Genomic DNA, 26,776 nt, shown 5'->3' with positions numbered 1-26,776 from the left:
ATTTTTTAGTCCTTACAACAACCTTTTGATGGAGGCTATTATTAACTCCACTTTGAAAATGACAAAACTGAGAGAGTTTAAGGGATCAGGTGGAGCTCACACAGCAGGAAAGTGGGAAACAGAGATGAAATCAGAGTCCGGCCCCAGCCTTGGCCACTGCACTAGACTACCCACCTCTTCGTGATCCAGGACCCAGACTTTCCTCCCTCTGGCCTCTGCTTTGGTGTGGATTCTGTCTCCCACTTTCCCCAAATCTCTGCACATCTGTTGTGGATGCTGTGATGCACCACTCAGATCCCCTTCGGGCCTGGGGAACGTATTCCCCCAGCTGCAGGAAAGTGCTGCCAATGGACACCCTCAGGTGTCAGCCGCTTTGGAACTGCCTTGGCTGCACAGGCATCATCTGCTCAAGCCCACAACCTCTTTTAGAGGGAGCCCACATCCAATGACTACCCAACAGGAGGGTTTAAAGGCTCAGCCTCCTTGCTGTAGCTCAGGAAAACTCTGAAGGGCCATCCCAGCTCCCCAGCATCCTTAAGACTGCACCACAGTCTGACTTCTCTGTTTGCTAACTCCTACTTTCCTCCCTTTTTTTCTGCAGGAGGGAATCCCAAGCATCCTCCCTGATACACCCCTGCACCGAAATACAGTCTCAGAGCTGGATTCCCAGGGAGTCCTGGTGATAGATCCTAATTATTTGAGGCTCACTTCAAATGCTGCTTCCCCCACCTCTAACCTTCCCCAAAACTCCCCATCCCAGGTTAGAAGTTCTCCCTCTGAACCAACTTCTGTGGTGATAACCATCCCTCTCTGCTGTATCTGAAGGAGTTACCGCTTCACACCTGTCTCTGATTTCAGACTGCACTGGGAGCTCCTTGAGGGAGAGGAGGGCATTGTGTCTGAGTCATTTATCTAACTACTTTACTTTTTTTTAATTAATTTTTTTGAGACATAGTCTCACTCTGTCACCCAGTGCAATGCAGTGATCACAGCTCACAGCAGCTTCAACTTCCTGGGCTCAAATGATCCTCCTGCCTCAACCTCCCAAGTAGCTGGGACCACAGGCAAATGCCACCATGCCTGGATAATTTACTTTTTGTAGAGACAGAGTGTCCCTGTTTTCCAGGCTGGTCTCAAACACCTGAGCTCAAGCGATCCTCCCCCTCAACCTCCTGAAGTGCTGGGATCACAGGTGTGAGCCACTGCACCTGGCTCTATCTTCTTTGGCACCTGCCTTTACCACTGAGTATGGGCTCTGGGATTGGACACATTTGGATTCAAACCCTAACCTCACCTTTCTTGGCATTGGTTTCCTCATCTGTCAAATGGGATAATAGCAGCATCTTCATCTTAGGTTTGAAGAGTTAAATGTGTATAGAATGCTTAGCCCAGAGCCTGGCACACTGCAGGCATTTGCTCACTGTTTGTTATCTATAATTATTGTTTACCTACTGTCATGCTAGTGCTAATATATGTTTATTAAATGAGTTGGGAGTGCCTGATGATGACCGGCTTAGCAGGCTCTACTGGCAGAGTGACCGTTCACGACTTCATCTCCCTGGGAGACGGTGGAGATTGGCTGAAGGCACCTCATCCCTTGGCAGGGTGCCCACTCTGCTCTCTCCCTCCTCCTTCCCCATGCAGGCCTCATAGCTGGACCCTCCAGCATGCAAACCCTCACTCCACTCTCTCATGCAACCAAAACATAAAAAATAAACTTGGCTTTGAATCCAAGGCCACTGGGTGCTTTTGATCTCAGTTACGAAGCAAGGCAATTATTGAACACAAAAAGCCCTGATTTATTTATGAAATGCGATGGACATCTTCGAGGCGGGAACGAGAAAACTCACTCAAGACCAAGTCCTTGTTGCCACACAGTGAATGGCTGCTTTCAAACACAAGCCCCCCACATGGCCTCGCTTCTCTGCAAAGAGTCTTTCCTCATTAGCGCTTCCTCCCAACACCACAGCTTCCAACCATCAAATTCACATCACGGCCGGGGCAAGTAATTAAATTCCGCAGGCATCAGAGCATAGAATAATGGATGGCTATTGTTAAGGAAGCTGAAGAAAACAGAATGAGGCTGGAAATGGAATGGGCTTCAATACCCAGTTTCAGAAACGGTTAGTGGGGAGCAGGAGAGCAAGTGGGATGTGGACTGACCCTCCCACCTGGTGCAGCACATGGGGTAGTGGCTTTAGTCCTACAGCTGGAGGTGAAAACCTGAGTTTGGAGCCAGACTCTGCATTTGCCAAACATGAACCTCAGTTTCCTCATCTGTGAAACGAGGAGGTTGGACTAGGAGTCGTTCTCTATGTATGGTCCCCAGACCAGAAGCATCAGTATCACCTGGGAATATGCTAGAAATGCAGTTTCTCAGGCCCCACCTTAAACCTACTGAATCAGAAACTGTGGGACTGGGGCCCAGAAGTCTGCATTTAATAAAGCCTCCAGGTGATCCTGATGCATGCTAGATTTTAAGAACCGCAGTTAGGTAATGTTTAAAGACAAGGCCAAATACTCAAATGCACAAAGGGCCAGAGAGGCAAAATCAAGGAGCCAAGTAAGGTAAAATACGCCAGCAGGGTCAGTGGAGTGGCAGAGACAGCGTGCCTAGGCTGACGGGGCTGGCAGCCACTCAGCCACCGCTAGCTGATGCCAAGTGTGAGTCCATGTGGGGCTGATATAGTCAGAGCTTCTGATTTTGCAAGAGAAACACAAAATCGTGATTTTAGAGAAATCTTTAAATGTTTAAATGTCAACTTAATCTTTCTTAACATAGTAAGGGCCAAGAAGATTATACGTCAGAGCCAAACTCAGTTGTGCACTGCCATTTTTCAGCCTCTGTTCTGAGTTTTTCCCTTCGACCTCCATCACAATAAACTCTACCCACTGGTTCTTACCTTTCTCCAGACCCTCAACTCCCAACCTCCTTTCCCCATTCAGCAGGCTCTTATTCATCTGTTAACACCCAACTCCAGGGGCACTTCCACTGTGAATTTATTCTCAACTCTTTGCCCCACTTTCCACCTCTCACTAAGAAGACAGAGAAGAATCAAACAAGAGGCCAAAGAATTGACACACAGAAGGTGACACCGAGGAGGAAGACATGGAGAAGTTACACAACAGCCTTTTCCCACAGAGGAGGAATTAGGACTTCTTGGCAGTTACCCTCCTGCTGCTTGAAAAATCACTGAAATAAGAACACTGATCCCATTTGACCAGAATCTAACAAAATGAAGTTTTAGAAGGGTAAATAGGAAGAAACACAAAAGCAGAAGTCAAAGGCTGGATTAAAAAACAATTGGTACAAAAATACCTGGGACTTTTTGCTGACTGAGAGTTCACTGTGTCAATCATGTGGTAAAACAATCATCAAAGAGGTAAACACCTTCATGGGTCTTATTATGAGAAATAAAGTGTCTGGACAGCCCTGCTCTGCCCTGAGCTGCTCAGACCTTCCTAGAGTATTCCGACTGGTTCTGAATAGTAACTTCTGTAGGTCAGAGAAGACCTGAAGTATGACCCAGGGAGGGCGACTGATATGGGGACAGAAACACAAAGCCAAATTCCAGGAGGACGATGGAAGGAACCTGGGACATCTGCCCACAGGCAGGAAGGACCAGTGGATGGTCATGATTTCTGCCTTCAAGCAACTGACAGGTTTCCATGTGGGTTTGATCTGTTTGGCCCTCTAGGGATGATCAGGACCTGTGAGTGAAAACACTACAAGATTCCATTTCGGCATTCAGGAGAATTTTCTATTGATCACGGATGTCCCCACATGGAATGAGCTATCGTGAGAGGTAAGGAGCATTCTTTATTGAGGGACATCTAGCAGAGGCGTACAGCTGCTGTAGAGGATGATAAAAGGGCTGGAAAAGAGAGTCCAGTGGCCATCTCCTGTTTTATTTCTCCCTTCTTCTTGTAAAGGCACCCCTACTTTTCCTGGGGAACCACCCCTCACCCATTCTCAGTCCCATGGGTCAGGTGGAACTGAGTGTGCATCCGGCTTCAGGGATGGGTATGTTTCCCGGCCTGGTGAGGCAGAGCCCTGCAGCGCCCGGCAGCGCCCCGCAGCGCCCCGCAGCGCCCCAGCCACAGATGCAGCCCCCGGTGTGCTCACGTGACCCGTGCTGGACCAATCACAGACCAAAAAATCCCATTCTGGGAAATGGGACTTGAAGCAGAGAGGATGTAAGCCTGGAGATGCCAGGGGCCCTCTGGTTATCACATGGCCAGCGAATGGGGCTGACTATAAAAGAGCCCCTAGCCTCCCCCCAAAAAAAGGGAAACAGAGAAAACTGGAGCAGAACTGCAGAAAGAGTTGCAGAAAGACAGAGTTCTAGTAACATTCTTTGTTTCCCTGAAGCCCACCCATGCCGGAAGCCAGGCTTATAACTAGTAAGGTCCCTTTTTCTCTTAAAGCGGGGCAAGCTGCATTTCTGCTGTCTGCCACCACAAGAATCCTGATCACTAAAGATGGCCTCTTGGATCTCATTCAGTTTAATTTTGCTATGGCTGATCCACATCTCACACTTAAAGCAAGCGCCACGTGCATGGGCTTCTGGAATTTGAAGTGCTGCCTCTAGTCATAAGAACAGACCTCACTGCAAAAGGGGAAATGGAGAATCACGAAAAGGTAAGCTATTAAGTCAAACCACCTCCCGCATCAGTCAGAAGCTGGCAGGCAGGGCAGCTGCCCAGGCCCAGGCCCAGGCCAGAAGATAGGCACAGGACAGACACCTGGCCTACAAGCCGCTCCCATCTCCCGCAGCCTCACTGCCAGACTGTGGCTTGGTAGAGCCCTAGGACCCCAGCTCAGACATGGGGAGTGGTTTCTATTCTTAGGGATCACTGGCAAGCTACCATTTAACAAGCACCTACTGGATACCAGGCCTGGGCTGGACACTTGGCTCACCTCTACATATTAAAGCGGCCCCCTGTGAAGTTGGCATTATTACCAGCTCCATTTCCCAGATGACAAAACTGAGACTCAGAGAGACTTGCCCAGGGTGCAGTGATAGGCAGTTCTGAGACAAACTCCAAAAGCCCAGCCACTCTGCCTCCTGCTAGTCATGACAAGAGGCTCAAAGCAACCAAGTCTGGGTTCTCCTTGCAGCCTCCCAACGCTTTACTTCCTCACCTGTAAAATGAGGTGAGTGAAAATCCTCAGTCTGACCAGACAGCAGCCTTCACAGTTGCTTTGAGGTCTGCGGGAACTATTATTATGTAAAGAGTGCCGGCCTCCATTCCGAAATTAGGTATAACTGATGCAACACAAAGGGGCCGTGCTGTGCAAAGTCAGCCAGCCAGGCTCAGTCCGCGCCTCTCTCCAAAGCCCCTGTGGGCTGGGTTGTTTCCTTTGTTCCACAGGCACAGGCCTGGTAACAAGGCAGCCAGGAGCTCAGCTGTAGACATTTTTTTCATTATTTTCCACCCTGTTAACCTCCATCACAAGTCAGGCTGCTGTCAGCCTAAATGAGAACTGAAAAGATTTATCTCACTTGTCCCAGGGCTCAGCTCAGGAAAAAGACCCTTCATTTCCTAAAGGCCTCGATGACCCTTTCTCTGTGAGTCACTCCCACCAAGGAAAAAAGATGTGACAGCAGCAGCAGGCAGGGGCTGGGAATGGGACCAACAGTCCAAACTTGCAGACGTCTGGATCACTTCAGTTTGGCTTTGCAAAGCACTGTGTAATTTTTTTCTTTGCACTGTATTTACCTTCCTAATTATGTTTGCTTATGCAATATGAAACTTAGCCCACATTTCATAAACACGACCCCAGAAGGAGACCAGAAGCATATTGTGTGGCAGGAGAAAATTAGCCTGCGATTACAATTTTGCTATAGAAGTAATCCTCAAAGTGGACAATCCAAACACAGACCATGGAGAGATGATTATATTTTCAATCAACTTGTCCCCTTCTTTGTGCTTCTAGCAATCTCAGATCACCAAACCCCTGAAACTGGCACCTGGCAAGAAGAGATGAGCTAGATTCTTTTGGTAATAATAGTCTCTTAAATTCGCATAATAATAGTCAGCTTTCATGAGCACTTACTAAGTGCCAGGTGATGCTCTCCACGCTGTACACAGGAACAACAAGCCTGTTAATCCTTCCATCTGCCCATGGGTATTTATCTCCATCCCCATTTCACAAATGAGGAAACTGAGGCACAGAGCATTGAAGTAACAAGCCCAAAGATACACAGCTAATAAATGATGGAACCAGGATTATGAACCCAAGAATTTAAGAATTCTGGACCCAGAGGCCACATCCCAAACCACTTTGCAATAATGCCACTCTCCCCGCACACCATTTGTTTAACCCTCACCCTCCTGGGAAGTAGCTGATCTTAACCCTGCAGGATAGACAAAGAGGATGAGTTTCACAGAGGCTAAATAACTTACTCATTTTACAGACAAGGAAACTGAAATTCACAAAAGTGAGTTTAGTTCTACAAACATTTGCACAGCACCTTGTACATGCCAGGAACTGTGCAAGGAACGTGGGATACAGAGACCTCAGTGCTCCTTCCACACTCAGCTTCTGGATGTTTATATGGGTAAGGTACATTGTCAAAAGCATTAAAAATGAGCATACTTTCGACTCTAAAATTCCCACTGCAGAAACTGATCCTAAGAAAGTAACAGCGAATGTGACAAAAAAGCTCACGGCAGTGTTATTTATAAGAGTAAAATAACAGAAATAAACTAAGTGCTCAACAATAAGAGATTAAATAAATTAGAGTACATCTCTATAATGAAACACTATGTAATCATTCAAAATGTTATAGAAATATACTTATTGATGTGGGAAAATGTAATAGAGTGTTATGTAATTTGTTAAGTGACATAAGCGGGTAGTAAAATCATATATGCATTATGATCTGATTTGGAAAAAATGCATATGTACACTAGAAAATATACAAATTTAAGCACTCTCAGAAAACGTATTTGCGTTTGTATACATAGAGAAATTCCTAGGATATCAAAGTGATTATCTCCAAACAATGCCATTTCAGGTGGTTTTAATTTTTGTGTGTGTGCTCATCTCCATTTTTTAAAATTTTCTACAATGAACATGTACTACTTACCTAGCCATGCAAAGGTTTTTATTTTTGTGGCAGTGGTTGCTAAAGTGGCTAAGACCACACACTCTTTAAAAGGCACATCCAGGGTTCAAATGGGCTGGGGTCCCAAGTCCAGCCCTCAGCCACTTGCATCCTTCAATGCACCTGTCCCTCCTGGTCCCTTGTCTCCAAACCACATCCCCCCCTGGCTGGTATAGTGTTACCATGGGCCAGCTTGGGGCAAAGACCTGGGACACATAGAGCAGCCTACTTGCCTACCTTTTTGAAGAGTCTGATGACATCCTCACTGATCTGGGAGAGGCGGACAATGACATTGTTCATGAAGATGTCATTGAGGGTGGCATGGTCTCGGCTCTCCCGCCGGGTCTGATGCAGAACCAGATACCAACAGTTCACAGGCGAGAGGAGGTACTGGTCCTTCCTGTGGAAACCAAGAAAGCTCAGGTTGGCTACATTGGAACTGTCATCCAACAGTGGCTTATGCTGTCACCCACTTCAGCTCTTTTAACCTCCACGGTGCCCCTTCAAGGTCAGTCTTGTTGTTACACCTTATACAGCTGGGGAAACAGGCTACAACAGCTGAATGGATCCTCCAAGGTCACAGACCAGCACTGGGGCCAGAACCCAGGTCTTTGACGCCTATACGGTTCTACTCTCCCACTGAATGTGGTGCTTGCTCCAGGTACCTCTACCTTCTGGGAAAAAGCTACCTCCCCTGGGGCTAAGAAATACTAAACCAATTGTGTTTTAAATATTATACTTGTATGATTTCTGGAACTATGCAATAGAAAGAACAAAAAGTAGATACTTCCACTCCCCCATTCTGCCTTCCTCAACCCCTGTAATTTTCTTGGGCTCTTAACTTCTTTGTTCTTCCCCATGGATTGGCTTCTGTCTCTTGGCCTCTTAGAAACACATGCCTTTGCCCCTCCATGCAGCTGCTGGGAAAGGGGCTAGGAGGGTTCAGATTCTCTGTTCAGGGTGAAGGGTTAAGGAAAATGCAAGTACCTACAAGACAAATAACCCTTTGTCCTGCAATGACTGATAGGTTATTAGCACTCTCTAGCTGGGTGTGATGCTAAAGCAGGGGTTGTCAAAGTGTGCTCCCAGACCAGCAGCAAGAGCATGACCTGGGGACTGGTTAGAAATGCAGACTTTCCAGTCCCACTCCAGACCTGCTGAGTCACACACTCTGGGAGTGGGCCCGGAATCTGGGCTTTAACAAGCCCTCCAGGGGATTCGGATACTCACTCAAGTCTGAGAACCACAGATCCTTATACTATTGTTTCCCAAAGCTCAGGATGCTAATGAGACCAGAGAAAACCTGTCTCTTGGCTCTGCAGATGTTCCTCAACTTACTATGGGGCTACATCCCAATAAACCCATCACAAGTTGAAGATATCCTAAGTTGAAAATGCATTTAGTAAGCCCAAACTATGGAACATCACAGTTTAGCCTACCCTACCTTAAACGTGCTCAGAACACATTAGCCTACAGATGGGCAAAATCATTGCACACAAAGCCTATTTTCTAATAAACTGTTGAATATCTTATGTAATTAGTTGAATGCTATCCTGAAAATGAAAAACAGAACGGTTTTATGTGTACTTGAAATATGGTTTATACTGAACGTGTATCACTTTCACAACACTATAAATTCTCAAAATTAGAAGTCAACCCATGGTTAAATTAAGAACCATCTGTATTTGCCAAAGACCCCTCTGTGAGCCTCAGGAAAGAGTGGATACACCCTGTTATCCAGGAAGGAAGAGAAAGGTCAATTCAAAAGAAAAAGCAAACCAATAACCCTTTCCTGCCACGCAGGGCACCTACGCTAAAGCTCTTGTCCTCTGACCCAGATTATCTCCCTGACTCCTTTCCAGTGTGGAGAGAGATGTTGGAAAGGCAGGATGTGAGGGGAGAGGCCCTTCCACCACCTGAGGTGGCAGCTCCAGGGTTCCCCCAGGCCTGCCTTGTCCCACCCCTGTCCTGAGTGTGGACCACCTCCAGGAGCTGGCTAAGGTTCTGTTCTCAGAAAACACAGCCTTCCACTATTAGCGTTTTTTGAGGAAGGCAATTGATATAGTTTGGTTGTGTCCCCATCCAAATCTCAACTTGAATTGTATCTCCCAGAATTCCCACATGTTGTGGGAATGGTCTTGGGGGCCAGTCTTTCCTGTGCTATTCTCGTAACAGTGAATACGTTTCATGAGATCTGATGGGTTTATCAGGGGTTTCTGCTTTTGCTTCCTCCTCATTTTCTCTTGCCACCACCATATAAGAAGTGCCTTTCACCTCCCACCATGATTCTGAGGCTTCCCCAGCCATGTGGGACTGTGAGTCTAATTAAACTTTTCTTCCCACTCTTGGGTATGTCTGTGTGAAAATGGACTAATACAGCAATTCTGCTGACTCCCACTATGACCACATCCACCTCCCCAAAGCCAAGCAGAAGGACCTCTGAACTGCTGTCCCCACCCCACCCCCACCACCCCACCTCTCCCTATCTCCTGGGGCTTGGGAAGGTAGGTGGGGCAGAGCTACCTTGACTTCAAGGAATTTTTCTTTTTCTCACCAAATGTGCTAAAAATCTATCTAGGCAGCAGAAATTTGAGAGAAGAAAATTAGATTTAGATAAAGGATGGGAACTATCTAAGGACAAGGGAGGATGATGAAGCATTTACAACACTGCTGTGAAACGAACAGATTTCTCCTTGGCTTATAGCCTAGAGAAAAAGCCAGGACACTACAATTAGACCCCAACTAGAATCCCTCAGCATCTACTGTGTCAGGTCTTGGGTGGGTTCTGGGCACCCAAAGGTGGCAGTGATGCACACTCTGCCTTGGAGGGGCTCACTGCTGAGTGGCTGCATCAGAAAAAAAGAATTAGAGAGGAAGGTGGTTCCAGTCTATAACAGAGACATACACAGAGCATCACTTCTGCTGGAGAAGCTGCAGAAGGCATCGTTCTCCTGTAGTGCGTTCTGGGTACCAGGCACGTGGCCTCTTCTATTCCCACTGGGGCCTTGACGCTTTTCCCTCTGCCTGGAATACCACAGTCCCTGCTCTTCTTATGAATGCCTGTTTCTATTACTGTAGGTTCAGCTTATATGATACCTCCCTAGAGAACACTCCCTTGACCACATGCTAAGGCAGTGGTTCTCAGTGTGGCCCCTGAACCAGCAGCAGCAGCATCACTTAGGAACTTGAAAATACAAGTTCTCAGGGCAGCCCCAGACCACGTGTACTCAGAAGCCCTAGGGCTGGGCACAGAATCTGTGTTTTAACAAGCCCTCAAGGTGATTTGGATGCATACTCAAGTTAGAAAACTTCTACCTTAAGGAGTTTCCATCCCTCCCCCTCACCCTACTGTGAGCTCTTTGAGAGCAGGGATCATTTCTATTGTCATCACGTCCAGCACCCAGCAACGTGCCTGCCATGTAGCAGATGCTATGGAAGAGAGACCCATGAAAAAAGGTTGCATTTGTGCTGGGTCTTGAAGGATGGGTAGGAGTTTTCCAAATGGTCAGACGTCAGAGAGAGGATGGAATTGTGGGTAGAAGGAACAGTGGGTACAAATATAGTGAAGTAGCTCAGAAGAGCTGGAATTCTGAGTGTGTTCATGGAGGACTGTAGGACATGAGACTGGGGATACAGACTAAAGACCCAATTGTGGGGGACACTGCCAGGCTAAGGGGGTGGGACCCCTTATCTTCTAGACCACATAGTTCTCAACCTGTTCTGTACACTAGAATCACCTGGGGAGCTTTTAAAAAAACACCAAGACCCAGGCCCCATTCAAGACAAAATCAGAATCTCTGGGGGTAGCGCGTGGTACTCATATTTTTATAATCTCTAGAGGATTCTAACGTGCAGCCACAGTTAAGAATGCCTGCTTTAGGCCGGGTGCAGTGGCTCACGCCTGAGTCCCAAGGCTTTGGGAAGCTAAGGTAGGAGGATCACTTGAGTCCAGGAGTTCAAGACCAGCCTAGGCAACATAGCAAGACTCCATCTCTACAAAAAATTTAAAAATTAGCCAGGCATAGTGGCACACACCCATAGTCCTAGTTACTTGGGAGACTGAGGTGGGAGGATCACTGGAGCCCGGGAGGTGGAAGCTGCAGTGAGCTATGATCATGCCACTGCACTCCAGCCTGAGTAATAGGCAAGACCCAGTTTCTAAAATAAATAAGAATGTCTGCTATGGGCAGTGGGGAGTCATGGAAGTTATTTCAGCAGAGGTAGGATATAACCAACATGTGTTTTGGCATGATCATGGAAGGCAGATTGGAGGATGAAGGGATGGATGGGTAGGTGGGTGGGTGGATGAGCAGGGATATGGGGCTTTTGGTAAGAGGACCAGGCAGGAGGTAATCTTGGTTCAAAAGAGAGATGGTGAGGCCTGGGTGTGGCCTTGTGGCCAGAGAAGGATGGACTTGAGAGATTTCTCAATAGGAGAGCAGATCCTCTTGGAAACTTCCTGGAAACAGCGGAGAGAGGAGGAAGAAGCAGACGGTGATTCCGAGGCTGAGATCTTAGGCGACTGGGTAGATGCTGATGACATGAACTGATATAAGAACTGCAAGGGGAGCAGTAGGTTTGGACAGAAAATGCATTGCTTATCTCATTTTCACTGCTTCCTAGGTGGTGATGGAAATGGAAAGATTAAAGGAGAGATGAGATAATTGAGCTGTTACTTAAATTACTTCAGGGGCTTAGCTGAACCTGGGAGGCAAGAAGTGAACAGCACCAGGGAATTAAATGTGCAAAATTATGGAAGCCACAGCCAGAAGGTGAGTTTCAGAGGGAAGGAAAAAGACAAGTGATCTGGAACTGATGGGGAACTGCTGGGACAGTTTGGGGACCATTAACTAGGTTATCTAGCCAGAGAGATGAGATGAGAGGAAGGGCAGAGAGGACAGCGCTATCCTTATCAGAAGCTGCAAGCCAGGAGGCAGTGCGGTGTAAGACAGAATTGCAGGAGGCAGAGTGAGCCAAGGCAAGGAGAAGGATGTTACCGGAAAGCAGCCGAAGACTCAAGTTGAAGTGAGCAGTTGCTGCGAAGATTCCTTCCAGCCCTCGTTCACTCCTTGCGTTTGTGTGTCTGTGCTGGGCAGGACTAGGTGCTGCGAGTGCAGGAGCAACCAAGGCTGCAAGACCCTGCCCCGCAAGTCTTCCACTTGAGTAAGGAGATTCACAAGGAACAGAAAGTGATGAGGCAGCCTCATTAATGCAGTCATGGGAAGGAGGCTATGGAACAGAGGGGAGCCTCCTTCCCCAGATCTGGTGGTGAGGTGGTCATGGATGGCTTCCTGTAGGAAATGCTTTCTAGACTGAGAACTAAAGGCTGGACTGGAGTTTCACAGGGAGGAGCCTTCAAAAGGGAGAAATGTGATGAGCAAGGGCCCAGGGAGGAGCAGGAGAGGGAGAAGCAGGTAGGGAGGGGGCCCAAGCATGGTGTTCTGGGGTAGGAGAGTGAGGACAGCAGGTGAACATGGAGACTGAGGTGGGGCCACTTGGAAAAGGGCCTTTAACTCTCATTAGAGTTTGAGCTCCGTCCTGAGGTCAGCAGGCAGCCCTTGAAGGGTTTTTAGAGGAGGGGAGTGGAAGGGTAGAACCGCAACTTTCAAACTCTCACTCTGGCTGCTGTGCAGAGGCAGGGGGCTGGGAAAGAAACTGAGGGATTCAAGAAAGGCTTAGGTAGGAAATTGACTGGAGGAGGAGATTGACGAGATGGAGTTGGGGCTGGAAGTTGGGAGAGAGCAAAAGATGTCCAGGATGACTCCCCAGTTTTTGGTTTGGGCACGTAGGAGAGTAGAAGGAGCCTCTGTGGAGATGAAGAGGAGCAGGTGAAGGGTGGGGCGGGAGGGAGGACGATGAATTCGAGTTGAACAGGACGAGTCTAAAAGGCTGTGGGGCATCCAGAGGGAGCTATCTGCGCTGGAGAGACAAACATGGAAGCCACCAGCAAGGAGTTGGATGCTATTTAAAACCACAGAACAACAAGGAAGGCTTTACAAATGCCGTGGCCACATAGCAGAAGAGGTCAATCCCCGGGAAGCCTGGCAAGGCTGTGGCCGGAGGGCTGGGGCAGGGCCAAGCCGCGGCGGCGCCTCCCCTCCTGCTTCCCTGAAAGAGGGCAAGATAGGACAATGTGCAGCCCGGCCTTCTCTGAGATGCTGTCCTAGGCCTGCTGTCCGATCAGCGGCCCATTCTCTACGCCCATCCCAGCATGGGAAACTGCTGGTTCTGCACCCCCACCTTCTCCCAGCCCTGGCTCCCTCCTGTGGGGCAGGTCATTTGTAGTCTAAAAGGCTAGGGTGAACTGTCCACAGCCACAGCCAGGGTCAAGAGCTGCTCTGTAGAAAGCTAGCATGTGTGGCCTTGGCCACAATGGTACTAGGCAGGCTCTCACCATGTCTGAAAGAAGAAAGAAGGCCCGCAGGTGGGACTCAGCACAGCAGTAGAGAACAGAAAGCCACCTGACGTGGGCATGGGTGTTCACCGGTGTCTGCCCTGCTAGCTGTGGACTCTGGGCAGGCCACCTATCCCCTGTAGCCTGGCCACTCACACCATGGAGTCACTCTGGGCTTAAATGCCAGAAGAGAGCTCTGCAGTCATTCTTCAGCAGTTCATGCATTCCATACATTTTTGTTGAATATTTCGTATAGATCGGACCCCAGGGACACAATCTTGAGCCCAACAGACACAGTTCCTGCCTTCATGGAGCAGACAGTCTGGTGAAGAGACAGACACCCACCACGAGCCCACGAATGTGGGTAGAGTTAGAAGTGCAGAATGTGCTGGAACAGAGGGGAGCCTGTGCCATGAGTGCCTGTAATAAGGGGGCTGGCCTGATTTTTGGGTCACTAAAGTATCCCCAAGGAAGGGGTCATTAAGCTGGGCTCCAAAGGAAGAGTTGGAGGGCGCTAGTAAAAGGGGCTGGGCAGGTGGGCTGGTGGGAGAAGGCTCCAGGCAGAGGGAACAGAATGGGCAAAGGCGCCTCAGAGTGGAGAGCTTGGTGCATTTAAGGAACTAAGTAAAGAACAGCCTGGCTGGAGTGGGAAGCAAGGCAGAGGAGGAAGAGGGTGCAGAGTGAGGCTGGAGGGGCCTGCAGGGTCTCACGCACTCCATCCTGTCCCCATCTGGCTCACACTGGGACTGCAGGAGGGAGGAAGCACGAAGGCCACGGACCGCAGAGCCAGACACCAGGCTGCAGAAAACTTGAGCCTCTGCCTTCCCTGTTCCCGGGGTTGTTTGCCCCTTTTGAAAGTGGAACCCCTTTGACCTGAGATCCAGCTCTCTGTGCCAGCAGCCACTTTTGTCTTCTGCAGCCTCATTTTTGGAAGACGTCAGAATGAATGAGGGCCAGTGCTCTCGGCCAAGGCACTCAGAGCGACCCTTCTTCTTCTCCAATCTTTCATGCAAGCGTCGACCCAGCAAGCAGAAGCTGCTGAACTAAGAAATCACGTTAGAAATTTTGCATATGTATGTATATATTTTCTTTTTTTATGGCCAGAAAATAGCAATGAACATTTCTGGTGAGTCACAGCTTTCTTTCTTTGGCTAGGGGATCTGGATATGAGGTTCCAGGAGACTGCAGCTAGGGGAGCCAGGCCTTGCCAAGCCAGTGAGTTGGGAAAATGAAATTAGCAGTGAGCCAGTTTCTCCAGCTTCTCGGCTGAGGGCCGGAAAATTCCGCTTAGCAAACAAAACCCATTTCCAAGCTTGCAGAGTCCAATGTTCCAGATGAATCCAAAGCCGCTGCCCTGGGACCAGGGTCCCTCTGGGAGGAAGGCAAGCTCCTGCTTAGGCTTCCTGCCCCGTTCCAGGACCTTCTCAGGCCTCACACTGGGCTTGCCTCTGAGAAATGCTACCTCAATCAGTTCTGTGGCCAGAAAGGTGCATTTAACCTCCTGCTACCTAAGCTGCCCCAAGCAGGATTCGGGATCCATTGCACTTGCTTGTAGCATGAATCATTAATTCAGCCAATAGTAAGTGTGTGTCTGTTCTGTGCCAGGCAATGGTAAGCAAAATAAGCCACACTTCCCGCTTCGTGGAGCTTACAATCTAGTGGGGGTCTCAGATAACAATCAGATAATCACAAAAATCAATAGAAAATGGCAGCGGGAAGAAGGGCTCTGAAGGAGAAATGCATGGAGCCTGGAGAGTCTTTAACAGGGGGCTGCCCCCACCGGGGGAAGGCGGAGGGGAGGGAGCATCAGGGGACCCTGGGGTCCTTCTCATCACTGAGACCTGAGCTGAGCTATTTCTCCTCCTGGATGCCTCCCTGGCCACCCACACACCCTATGTCACACTAAGTCATTGTCATTACAGCACTCCACACCTGATGTTTGTCGTGTTCTTTTCCTTTCTGCTTCTGGTCTTTGTCCCCTCTCTAGCTTATGTCTGTCCTACTCACCAGTGTTTCTCTGGTGCCCAGGCCAACCTGGGCACACAGGCACTCTCAGAAAATATTTGTGAGTAGGTGAAAAGTGCCCCCTGAGCTCAGACTAGAAGGATGGGTAGGTTTTAACACAGCACGGTGATAAAGAAGAGCATTCCCAGAAATAAGCGTGAAGCCCTCACGGGCACAGGCATCATCTAGAACTGACAGAAAGTGAGTGTGGCCAGAGGGCAGAGAGGGACTGGATGAGGGGCAGACAAGACTGAACATGTAGCACAGCCAGGGCCCTGAAGGACAAGACGTGCATGGGGCTGCGTACTAGTTTTCTAGGTGCTGTCACACAGTACCATAGAGTGGCTCAGACAACAGGTATGTGTTGTCTCACAGTCCTGGAGGCTGGAAGTCTGAGATCAAGGTGTCGGCAGGGTTGGTTCCTTCCAAGGGCTGTGAAGGAGGATCTGTCCCAGGCCTCTCTCCTGGTTCCTGGTGGGTTGCTGGAGATCTTTGGTGTCCTTAGTGTAGACACAGCACCCCAATCTCTGCCTTCACCTTTCCAAGGCATTCTCCCTGTGTGTTGGTCTCTGTGCCCAAAGTTCCTTTTTTTGTAAAGATACACACCAGTCATGTCGGATTAGGGCTCTTCCCAATGACCTCATTTTTATCTGATTACTTCTAATAAAGACCCTGTTTCCAAATAAGGTCACATTTTGAGGTACTGGAGTTTAAGACATCAGCATAGGAATTTTGAGGGGAGACAGTTCCACCCTGATACGGTTTGGCTGTGTCCCCACCCAAATCTCATCTTGAATTGTAGTACAATCCCCACATGTCATGGGTGGGACCAAGTGGAGATAATTGAATAATAGGGGGCGGTTTCCCCCATGCTGTTCTCATGATAGTGAATGAGTTCTCACAAGATCTGATGGTTTTGGCCGGGCACAGTGGCTCACACTTGTAATTTGTAATCCCAGCACTTTGGGAGGCCGAGGCGGGCAGATCACGAGGTCAGGAGATTGAGACCACGGTGAAACCCCATCTCTACTAAAAATACAAAAAATTAGCCGGGCGTGGTGGCAGGCGCCTGTAGTCCCAGCTACTCGGAGAGGCTGAGGCAGGAGATGGCGTGAACCCGGGAGGCGGAGCTTGCAGTGAGCCGAGACTGCGCCACTGCACTCCAGCCTGGGCGACAGAGCAAGACTCCATCTCAAAAAAAAAAAAAAAAAAAAAAAAAGATCTGATGGTTTTATAAGGGGGTTCCCCCTCCACTGGGCACTCTTTCTTTCCCCTGCTGCCATGTGAAGAGGTGCTTCCCATCGTGATTGTAAGTTTCCAGAGGCCTCCCCAGCCATGCGAAACTGTGAGTCCATTAAACCCCTTTTCTTTATAAATTACTTTATAAATATTTACTTTATTATCCCCACCCACCAGGAGTCCCCCGAGGAGTGTGAGGCTGCCACGCTGGGAGCCAGAGAGCATAGTTCAGGGCCTGGCTCTGGCACTATTTGGCAGCCCTGAGACAGAGTCATCCTGAAGGGGACTAATTCCATCCATTGAGTCCCCTGGCCAAAGCAGGCTTTGCTTATCAGTTGGGGTGCTATCGAGTCAAGAGGCTGGGGTTCAAATGCCAATTCTGTCCCTCACTAACAAAGTGAACTTGGAAAGTTATTATAGTTAAACCTTCTCTTTCCTTATCTGTGAAACAAAGTGACGACGACCTCATAGTGGTGCCTGGAGGACTAAATGACACAACCCATGCAATTCTCTTGGTGTCAAACCCTGCACATAATAGTAATTTTTATTGTCATTACCATTATTACCACTAGCACCTCAATAAGTTGTTGGGAAGATCTAAGGACTGATGTACATAGACAAACAGGCTATGATAAGTGTTCTAAAACTATTGGTTTTTCTCCTCCATTACTACTTTCTCCTTCTGCAGACTCTTATGTGAACTTCAATGCTCAGCGCAAATGTCCCTGTGACTCCGCCTTCATCCCAGGGCAGAATGACTCACGGGCTCACTGCTTCTGCTGGGATCCCATTCCTCACATTGCAGCATGAGGGTACACGTTGGTGTCTGGTGTCCAGCAGCACCTCTGAGCTCCCCTTTGACTTTCTGGATGGATTCTTGGTAACAGAGCAAAAAATTCTGCCTCACTAGGCAATGCCTGGTCAACCTCATCTCTTTCCTTGCAAGCCCCTTTGCCTTGGTTTATCTGCCCACAGAATGGGTGGCACCATGTGGCATGTGCAGCACTAGGCAGAGGAAAAGACCCTGATCCATGGCTTCCTGATTATTTGGTGCCTGTGCTGTGCAGGTCGTTTAATCTTCTAAGCACCCTACACATCCACATCACCGTGAACCAAGTGCTCTGCTGGATGTCTGATAGGCATCATCTCATTGCACCTTCATGGGAAATGTGGTCTGCGAAGAAGGCGCTATCTTTATCTTTCTAGGTGAAGACACTGAGTTTTCAAGAAATTAAGTCATTTGCCAGATGGACAAGGCTAGCACAGGTAAGTGGCAGACTGGCATTCCAATCCGGGTTTACTTGACTCCAAAATGCAAAACTGGGTCAGTTCTTTCACGGGTCAGCTGTGGGTCTGAAGTTAGGGCTCACCCTGCCTTGCCTTCAGGTCCCTTGCCTATCAGTTGGGGACGACAACACCTTCCTTGACTCCTTCAACTCTCACCAGGGTTCTTGGGAGGATTTAAGCAGCTAAGGGCTGAGGAAGGAGTTTGCAAAGTGTAAGGTGCTATATAGTCTTTGAAGGTTATTATTATCCTATTTGCCTAATAGAATAGCGTCAAAACTAAACCTGTACATATTACTGTTTGTGAAAATCTAATTTGTACATCTGTTTTTCATTTTTAGTATAAAAATTAAATGATAGAAATGTATATATGTATAGCAATATGCATAAAGAAAGCACGTCCTAGTTAATGCTTTGGTAGTTGCTGATTAGAGTCTCTGAGGATTCCAGGGAATTTGGTGTGGGACCTGGGAAAGAGCCAGATGGAAAAATTGGAAAGAGATAAAGGAGCTAGAGCCACTGCAAAATCCACTCTTCAGGCTGAGCCTCCTATGTTAAAATCCCTTCCCCTGATTAAAAAAAAAAAAATGTGGAGGATAAAGAAGGTAAAGATGAAAGACGCTCACTTTGCAGGAGGAACTGGAATGGGACTTAGAGTGATTCGATGCTGGCTTCAGGATTTTTGCCATTCCTGCACACCACCACACTTAATATCTCCCTGTTGATGTCTTTTTTTAACTTAAATTTATTTACAAAGAACTTCCCTAGTTTCAGCTTTGAAAAAAAAAAACAGGATCGTTTGTTATAAATAGAAGGTAACCAAAAAAGTAAATTCAACAAAAACCAAACAGTATATTCAATCTTGAGGTCTGTTCTCTATTTGCTAAAAAGGAGATTGGAGGACATTAACAACACACTAGTACCAAACTGAGACTTTCTCCTCCAGGCTACCAGAAACCTTGAAAGAGAATTGAAAAGATAATTCAATATTTATGGTTCCTGTGTTATCAAGAATCCCCCTTCATTTTGATCATCCATATTACAGAAGTGACGCCCTTAAAATACCCGGCCTTTGTGTGTATACCTCTGTGCATTGGGAACTCACTACCTCTCCAGGCAGCCCTTTCACTGGTGGACAGCTGTGGCTACTGGAACGTCCTTAAGGTTGAATTGAAGTTTGCTTCTCTGAAAATGCTATCCTCAGACACCATTTATCTCCTTCCGCAGCCACACAAAATAAGTCTATTTGTTAAATATATTTAAAGAAAGCATTTGGTAGTATCTTGGTTAATTCAGCCATTCATTGAAAAAACTTTGATAAAGCATCAATTATATATCAGAGAGAGGGAGACTAGAAATGGTCCCTTGCCTTCAGGCAGCTGGCAGACCGAAGTGAGAGAACCAGATATAGGAACTGGATCACTCCTTGATAATCTGATGCAAGCCCCACACAACTCACATGGGAGGTGAGAGGAGCAGCTGACTGTAGACTTGGGATCAACCAACAGCAGGGGCTTTACCAAGAAGGCAAGCCCTAAGCTGGCCTCTGTGTAGGAGTTGACCAGGAGGATAATAGCAAACCCCTGATGCTCATCCAAGGAGGATATGGTTGACTTGGATGGGTAATTCTCAAGAAGCTCAAAGCCAGCCCAGAAAGATGAGGGAAAAAAGTCAGCAGCTAGATGCAGTTTTGCATTTTGGAGTCAGGTAAACAAACATTGGAATCCTAGCTCTGCCGCTTACCTGTGCTAGCTACGTCCCTCTAGGAAAATCACTTAATTTCTCGAAAACTCAGTATCTTCACCTGGAAAGAAAAAGATAGCCCCTTCTTCGCAGACCACATTTCCGATGAAGGTGCAATGAGATGATGCCCATCAGACATCCAGTACAGCACTTGATCCATGGTGATGTGGATGTGTGGGGTGCTTGGAAGAGTAAACAACCTGCAAGCACAGGCACCAAACAATCAGGAAAGATCCGGCTGGCACACGGTGCTGAGAGAACAGCAGGTCTGGAAAGTATGATCCTGGAAAGCCATTATTAGCTTGATACCAATTGCAGTAATAGTAATAGCTGTGAATGGAGACACAAGCCCTACTGGAGGGCTTTCTCCATCTCCATCTCATTCTAAGCAAACATTTTAATTCTGACTCCTTTTCACATTTATATGCTCAATTTATATGCTACAAAAGTGATTCTCTGTTTAGGAATAGCCTGGAAGGCTAAGTCTAAATTATAGCATCTCTTTAGAGAAATGCTACATCTGTGAAAAAAATCCTGTGATGCTTTATCCCCACTAAGAAGTGTTTTCTTGGAAATGAAGTTAGTTGTTCACAGGAATCCTCTCTCCCAACTGCTCTGTGAAGCTGAAAGATGCTCCAAACCTCCTTTGCACAGGATATCTGCATAGAATATTATTCCGTAACTAGCCAAGTGCCTCCCAGCACTTCCCAAATTCTGGCTTTTCCCAAATGTTTAAATCATATTTAAATAGAACTCCCTGCTGCTTTTTTTCACAGCAGTTAAACTAGCAGCAACCAGCACTTAACCCTCTGCATGGAGCATTTTTATCAGGTACAGCTCCTGGAAGGTGAGGGGTGTCAAAAACTGAGAAAGCTAGAATAGAAGGGGACTCTGTCACCCCAAACACAGGGCACTACTTGCATGGAGTGTCACTACTACAGAGGGTAACCCCAGCATTTGTCTAGAACAGAGATTTTCAAATTAGGTCTCAAGAAGTGCTAGTTTGTGAAATACTAATAAATACCATGGGGAGAGCCAGGTGCGGTGGTTCTGCCTATAATCGCAGTGTTTTGGGTGGCTAAGGCAAGAGGATTGCTTGAGTCCAGAAGTTTAAATCCAGCCTGGACAACACAGCAAGATCCCTGCCTCTACAAAAAAAAAATTAATTTTTTTTTTAAAATTTCAGATGTGGTGGCATGTACCTGTAGTCCCAGTTACTTGAGAGGCTGAGGCAGGAGGAACACTTGAGCCCAGGAGTTTGAGACTGCAATGAGCTGTGATTGCACCACTACATTCCAGCTTGGGCGACAGGGCGAGACTCTGTCTCAAAAATAAGTAAATAGGTAAATAAATAAATAAATAAATAGGGAGAGGGAATTCTGTGGTCGAATAGCTTTCAGAAAGAAGTCAACAGGCTTAATTATTACAAAAATCAGTCTTTTATATCCTCCTTCTCCTCCTCCTCTTCCTCTCTCTCTCTCCCATTCAAACATCTCAAAGTACTGGTGTTTTAGAGAACATTTTCCTGGAGGAAGAAAAAGTCTTGTTCCCAGGAAATGTCTGTGTTCGTGGAGCCGCCAGATTCATTTGGACAAGACCATCCACCTACCCCGAGAGGCAGGTTTGGCGGCCCCATATGTGCTGCCCGCTACACCAGAGTCCTGCTCAGGAAAGGCTCAACTCCAGGCCTTCCAAAGGAAAAGCCAAGCTCAGGTTAGGCCTAGCTTGGAAAGGGCAGTGGATTATGGATTTGATGCTGGTGAAGAGGAGGGAAGGCCAGCACAGCCCAAAACTGAGTTGAAAACCATTTATTACCCAGAAAAACATCAGACTGGCTCTTCAAAGTGAATTGCCAACAGATTCCCCCAGGGGGCTTGTTAAATGCAGATTGCCAGGCCCCACCCCCAGAAGTTCTGATCCAGCAGGTCTCAGGAAAGACCCCAGATCTTGCATTTCTAGCAGGTCCCCATGTGATGCCAATGCTGCTGGTCCCATTCCCCAAACAGGGAGACTATGGCACAGTCCACACTCTGTCCTTTCAGCAATATAGGACCCGTGACAGGCACATGAGCGAGTGACACTTCACCCAGATGGCCTCACTGAGCTCCTAAGGCAGCCAGAAGACAAACATGCCCCCTTTCCCTGTCCTCCCTATGCAAATCTAATTACCACCTGACTTTCATTCATTAGTTCATTAATCAAAGACATTCAGTAACAACCAGGTGCCAGCCCTGTGAGAGGTGCTAGGGACCCCGGGTCAAGAGTCACCCTCTCTGCCATCTCGGAGCTTGCAGCCCAGTGGTTGTCCAAAGGAGGACAGACAAGTAAACAGATGATAACAATATAGGGCTGTAGCTCTTGCCTCACCCTTTTCCCCAAGTCCTTCCCATCTCAAGGCAGAAACAGGAGATATCCTTGTTTCCTCTCTTTTCCTCCATTCCTCTCTGAGAGGTTTCCTGGCATCTGATGGCTTCTCTCATCTGCTCTGTTCCCACCCAGGCCATCACTACCCCTTCCTGGAGAGCTATACCCGCACGCCCATGAGTGGGCTCCTCGCTTCCACCCTCCAACCCAGGTGGTCTTTTAAACATATAAATCACATCATGCAACTCCCTTCTTCCCACTCCCACACTCACCAGTTCCAGCCACTTGGCTTCCGTCCCCCTCCACTGCCACACGCTGCTCCTTCTCATCTCTCAGGCCTCAGCTTAAACCACGCTTCCTCCAGACACCTTCCTGATCATGGTCCTAACTTTGTGTGGGCTGCCAACCCTTTGACACTCCTCCAATGATAGGAGGGCTTTATTTCCCCTTTCCTGAAGCTGAGCTAGGGCTGAGACAGCTTTGGCAAATAGCATCTGGGTGGGGAGTGACACTATTCCAGCTCCAGGCCTAGCGGTTAAGAGGACTGCAGCTGCCATCCTGCTCTCTGGAAGCCCCAAACTACTGTCAGAAGTCTGATGCCCAGCTGAAGCAGGAGGCCCTGACACTACATGGAGAGGGAGACAGCCCAGCAGGGCCCAGCCTACTAGCCGTCCCCATGGAGGAACCAGGCATGCGAGTAAAGCTCTCTGGGACCGTCCAGACCAGGCCCTCTGATAGCTGAATATCACTGAGCCATCAACGCCACATACAGCAGAAAAATCACCCAGCTGAGCCCTGTCCAAATCTTTGATCCACTAAATCACAAGGTACACTAACTTTGGGGGCATTGCAGTTATACAGGAGAGATAACCAGAATACTCCATAGTGTATTTATTTCCATCATAGCAATCATTGGATTATAGCTGGTCTTTCTTTTAGCTGCTTTTTAATGTTTTATTCTTCATGGTAAATTTCACCACAGCAGGAACCAAGTCTATCTTGTTCACCACTGTAAACCCAGGGTCTGGCACATGGTAGATGCTCAATAAATATTGGTGGAATAAGCAAATAAGTACATCAGAATATGATGGGCACACAGAGGGAGGCACCAGGTGGGGATCAAGGAAGCTTTTCAACGGGAGTGACATCTCAGTGCTGCAGGCTGATGGCACACAGGTGCAGGGCTCAAAGGGCACAGCCATGGGATTGGGGCCTCCTCAGCCATACCAACTACCAGGCCTCCCCAAACCGTGTTCTTGTCTCTCAGTATCTGGCAGCAGAAATCGCACCTCATTTATCTTTGTGTCTTCAGCACTAAGCACAGTCCAGGAAAATATGAGGTCTTCAATGCACACATTTCAAACAAATGAAGTCCCACATGGCTTCTTGGAGAGAGAAGCCTGAGTTGGAAGTCAAGAACCCTGGGTTTTCATGCTCGACAGCTCATTGCGTCCTTGTTAAAATAAGCAGCTCAGCTTTTCTGTTGCTCAGTTTGCTTGACATAAAACCATTGATTCCCTCTCTACTTCCCTGGGTTGTCATCAGGTTTATAAGAGAGCAAGGATGTCAGAGTGCTTTAAAAGAGGTTTGTTAGAATTGGAATATGTGTTGTAGAAAAGAAATATGATGATATTTTTCTCTAAATGTTAACCTGTCCCAGGGAAACCTTCAGAGCCATCATGTGGGCCTTTCTTTGGATCACGTGTCACATGGAACTCAGCCCAGGTGAGTCTAGCCCTGAACACAGCACAGTGCGTGTTCCTGGGCAGCAGCACATTTTTCAATTGCCCAGGTAGGGAGGGAATGGCTGGGGCCTTAGGGAGACACGGCCCATGGAGCACAAGGAGGAGCAATAGACTCGGAGCCAAGAGACCTGAGTCCCCATCCCGGTTCTGCTCCTAATTTGCTGTAAAATCTTGGGCAAATCAGTTCCATCTCTGAGGCAAATCTCTCAGCCAAAGTGGACTGGATAGACCAAGTCAATCCTCTCCCTTCCTTCCTTCCTGTCTTCTTCCCTCCTTCCTCCCTCCCACCCATGCACACGCACCCCAGCTCTGCCAAGCACCTGACCCACCGCAGTGGGAATAAAATGACAAGTCCTGGGCTCTGCCCTTAAGGCACTGAGGGGCTACTTGGCAAGTAGACGGACATTATTAAACCAAGAATCTTTACGACAGTGAGACAAGGCTTCTCGGAACAGCCCAGATGAAGGGAGCAGACAGCAGCACAGGCCCGGTGTGCTGGGCTCCAAGGAATAGGCAGCCCGAGACCAGTCAGTGCACTGGGGTCAAAGGGTGAGTCCAGCCTGCCCCTAGAGACTCCACTTCCAGAAGTCTGCCATCACATTAGCATCGTGCAGAGGGCCCCCTCCAGCTGCACTGGCCTGGGCCGGCACCCTAATTAGACTTTCATAGTGTGTCAGGCAGCCTGCATGGCCCGGCTGCCAGCTGGGGCTCCCGTTCCGTCTGGTGGCCTCAGTTAATGAACCCATGAGGGGGTGGCCGAGCTCATTATAGGTGATACAAGGGAATAGGGTGCCCCCCCCCCATATCCGCAATCCCTGCCTTTCTCCTCTCCCTATGTGCACACTGAGAATGGGAAGAGAGCTGATTCCTAATCAAGGGGAAGGAGCGGACAGGAGAGACGCTCCAGCCCTACCACACGGCCCTGTCTGCAGCTAGGGAGAGCCCGAGACTTGGTGGCTTCAGTGGCCGTTCAGCCAGAGTTGTGGGGTTCTGAGCCTATGTCTGCTGTGCCTGTGGTTCCAGGGAGGGTCCAGATGCCATGGCTACTCTTAAGCTGCACCTAGGCCCTTTCTTATCCCAGGCCAAGGAGGCAGAACAAGAGATGAAGGTTCAATTCTGTCTCTTTCCAATTGTGGGATCATGGAATTGTTTGGACAAGCTGCTTTCTCAGAGCTTCACCATCCTTATCTTTATGATGGGGTAGTAATACCCACCTGGTACCAAAGTAAGTGCTCAGTTCGATACATTATCTTTGTTTTTATTCTTAAAAGACAAGGGAGAAATGATTCCAAAATGTGCGCAGTGGTTGTGAGTGGTGGGACTATGAATGATGTTTTTCTCTTTTCTGTACTTTCTAAATTGTATACAATGAGCATTTTACCTTTGTTGTTTGAAAAAACACAATTTTTCTCCAAAAAATATATCCAAAAAAAATGAGATTATATGTGTGAAAGGGTCTAGAATGTGCCTGGGTGAATGTTATTAATAGAGGCTTCCTACTGCAGGAAAAGTTTGAATAGAAGAGACTGGGTGGCTGGGCACAGTGGCTCACGCCTTTAATACCAGCACTTTGGGAGGCCAAGGCGGGCGGATCATGAGGTCAGGAGATGGAGACCATCCTGGCTAACACGGTGAAACCCCGTCTCTACTAAAAATACAAAAAATTAGCTGGGCATGGTGGCGGGCACCTGTAGTCCCAGCTACTTGGGAGGCTGAGGCAGGAGAATTGCTTGAACCCAGGAGGTGAAGCTTGCAGTAAGCTGAGATCGCACCACTGCATTCCAGCCTGGGTGGCAGAGCAAGACTCCATCTCAAAAAAAAAAAAAAAAAGAGAGAACATCAGGTAGAAAAAGAAGCACGGTATTTGCAAACGTATAATGCACCAATTTCTTATCCCCAAATGCCAAGAGAAGGCACATAAGTGAGTGTTCAAATGCTATGGCATGGACTCAAGGAGGTGTTTAGGGGAGTTTAAAGGAAGAGAGCTCCCTGGCCAGAGTGGAATGCAAAAAATGTGGACAGGAAGGTGGACGCAACCCAAGTGTCCACCAACAGATGACCAAACAAACAAAATGTGGTCTGTCTGCACCATATTATTCAGCCTTAAAAAGGAAGAACATTCTGACACATCATACCACAGGGACGAACTTTGAGACATTATGCTAAGTGAAACTAGCCAGTCACAAAGAGACAAATATTGTATAATTGCACTTATATCTACAGCAGTCGAATTCATAAAGACATAAAGTAGAATGGTGGTTGCCAGCAGCTGGAAGGTGTGGCAGGGAATGGGGAGTTAGTGTTTAATGGGGATAGAATTTCAGTGGAGGAAGATGTAAAAAGCACTGGAGTTGGATGGTGGTGATGGTTGCACAACAACGTGAATGTGCTTAGTGTCACTGAACTGTTCATTTAAAAATGATGAAAATGGTAAATTTTATATTATGTGTGCTTTGTCACCATTAAAATACACATATATACATGGAGAGGCCAGGTATGGTGGCTCACATCTATAATCCCAGCACCTTGGGAGGCTGAAGCAGGTGGATCACTTGATGTCAGGAGTTCAAGACCAGCCTGGCCAACATGGTGAAACCCCATCTCTACTAAAAATACAAAGATTAGTTGGGCGTGGTGGTACACGTGGAATCTCAGCTACTCAGGAGGCTGAGGCAGGAGAATCTGTTGAACCCAGGAGGTGGAGATTGCAGTGAGCTGAGATCATGCCACTGCACTCCAACCTGGGTGACAGAGTGAGACTCTGTCTCCAAAAAAAAAATATATATATATATATATATATATATGTGTGTGTGTGTGTATGTGTGTATATATATATATATATGTGTGTGTGTATGTATATATACACACACCCACAGAGAGAGACAGAG

The 26,776-nt window shown here is 47.8% G+C and overlaps 1 protein-coding gene across 7 annotated transcripts in view; it reads right to left on the bottom strand.

Moving 5' to 3' along the window:
- Positions 1-26,776, bottom strand: part of SRGAP3 (SLIT-ROBO Rho GTPase activating protein 3) — a 276,271-nt gene that overhangs the window by 122,191 nt on the left and 127,304 nt on the right. For all 7 annotated transcript variants that reach the window (XR_004027564.1, XR_004027563.1, XM_030801815.1 and 4 more), the window contains exon 3: positions 7,353-7,515. Coding sequence is in view for 5 of the 7 variants with exons in the window: in XM_030801815.1 (XP_030657675.1) it covers positions 7,353-7,515 (163 nt within the window). In the remaining 2 variants the exon portion in view is untranslated. The remainder of the gene's footprint in view (positions 1-7,352; positions 7,516-26,776) is intronic.

Source organism: Nomascus leucogenys, chromosome 21 (assembly GCF_006542625.1).
Source record: "Nomascus leucogenys isolate Asia chromosome 21, Asia_NLE_v1, whole genome shotgun sequence".
Lineage (NCBI taxonomy): Eukaryota > Metazoa > Chordata > Mammalia > Primates > Hylobatidae > Nomascus > Nomascus leucogenys.
Note: the sequence above shows the minus strand (reverse complement) of the source record. Positions and strands in the feature narration are given on the sequence as shown.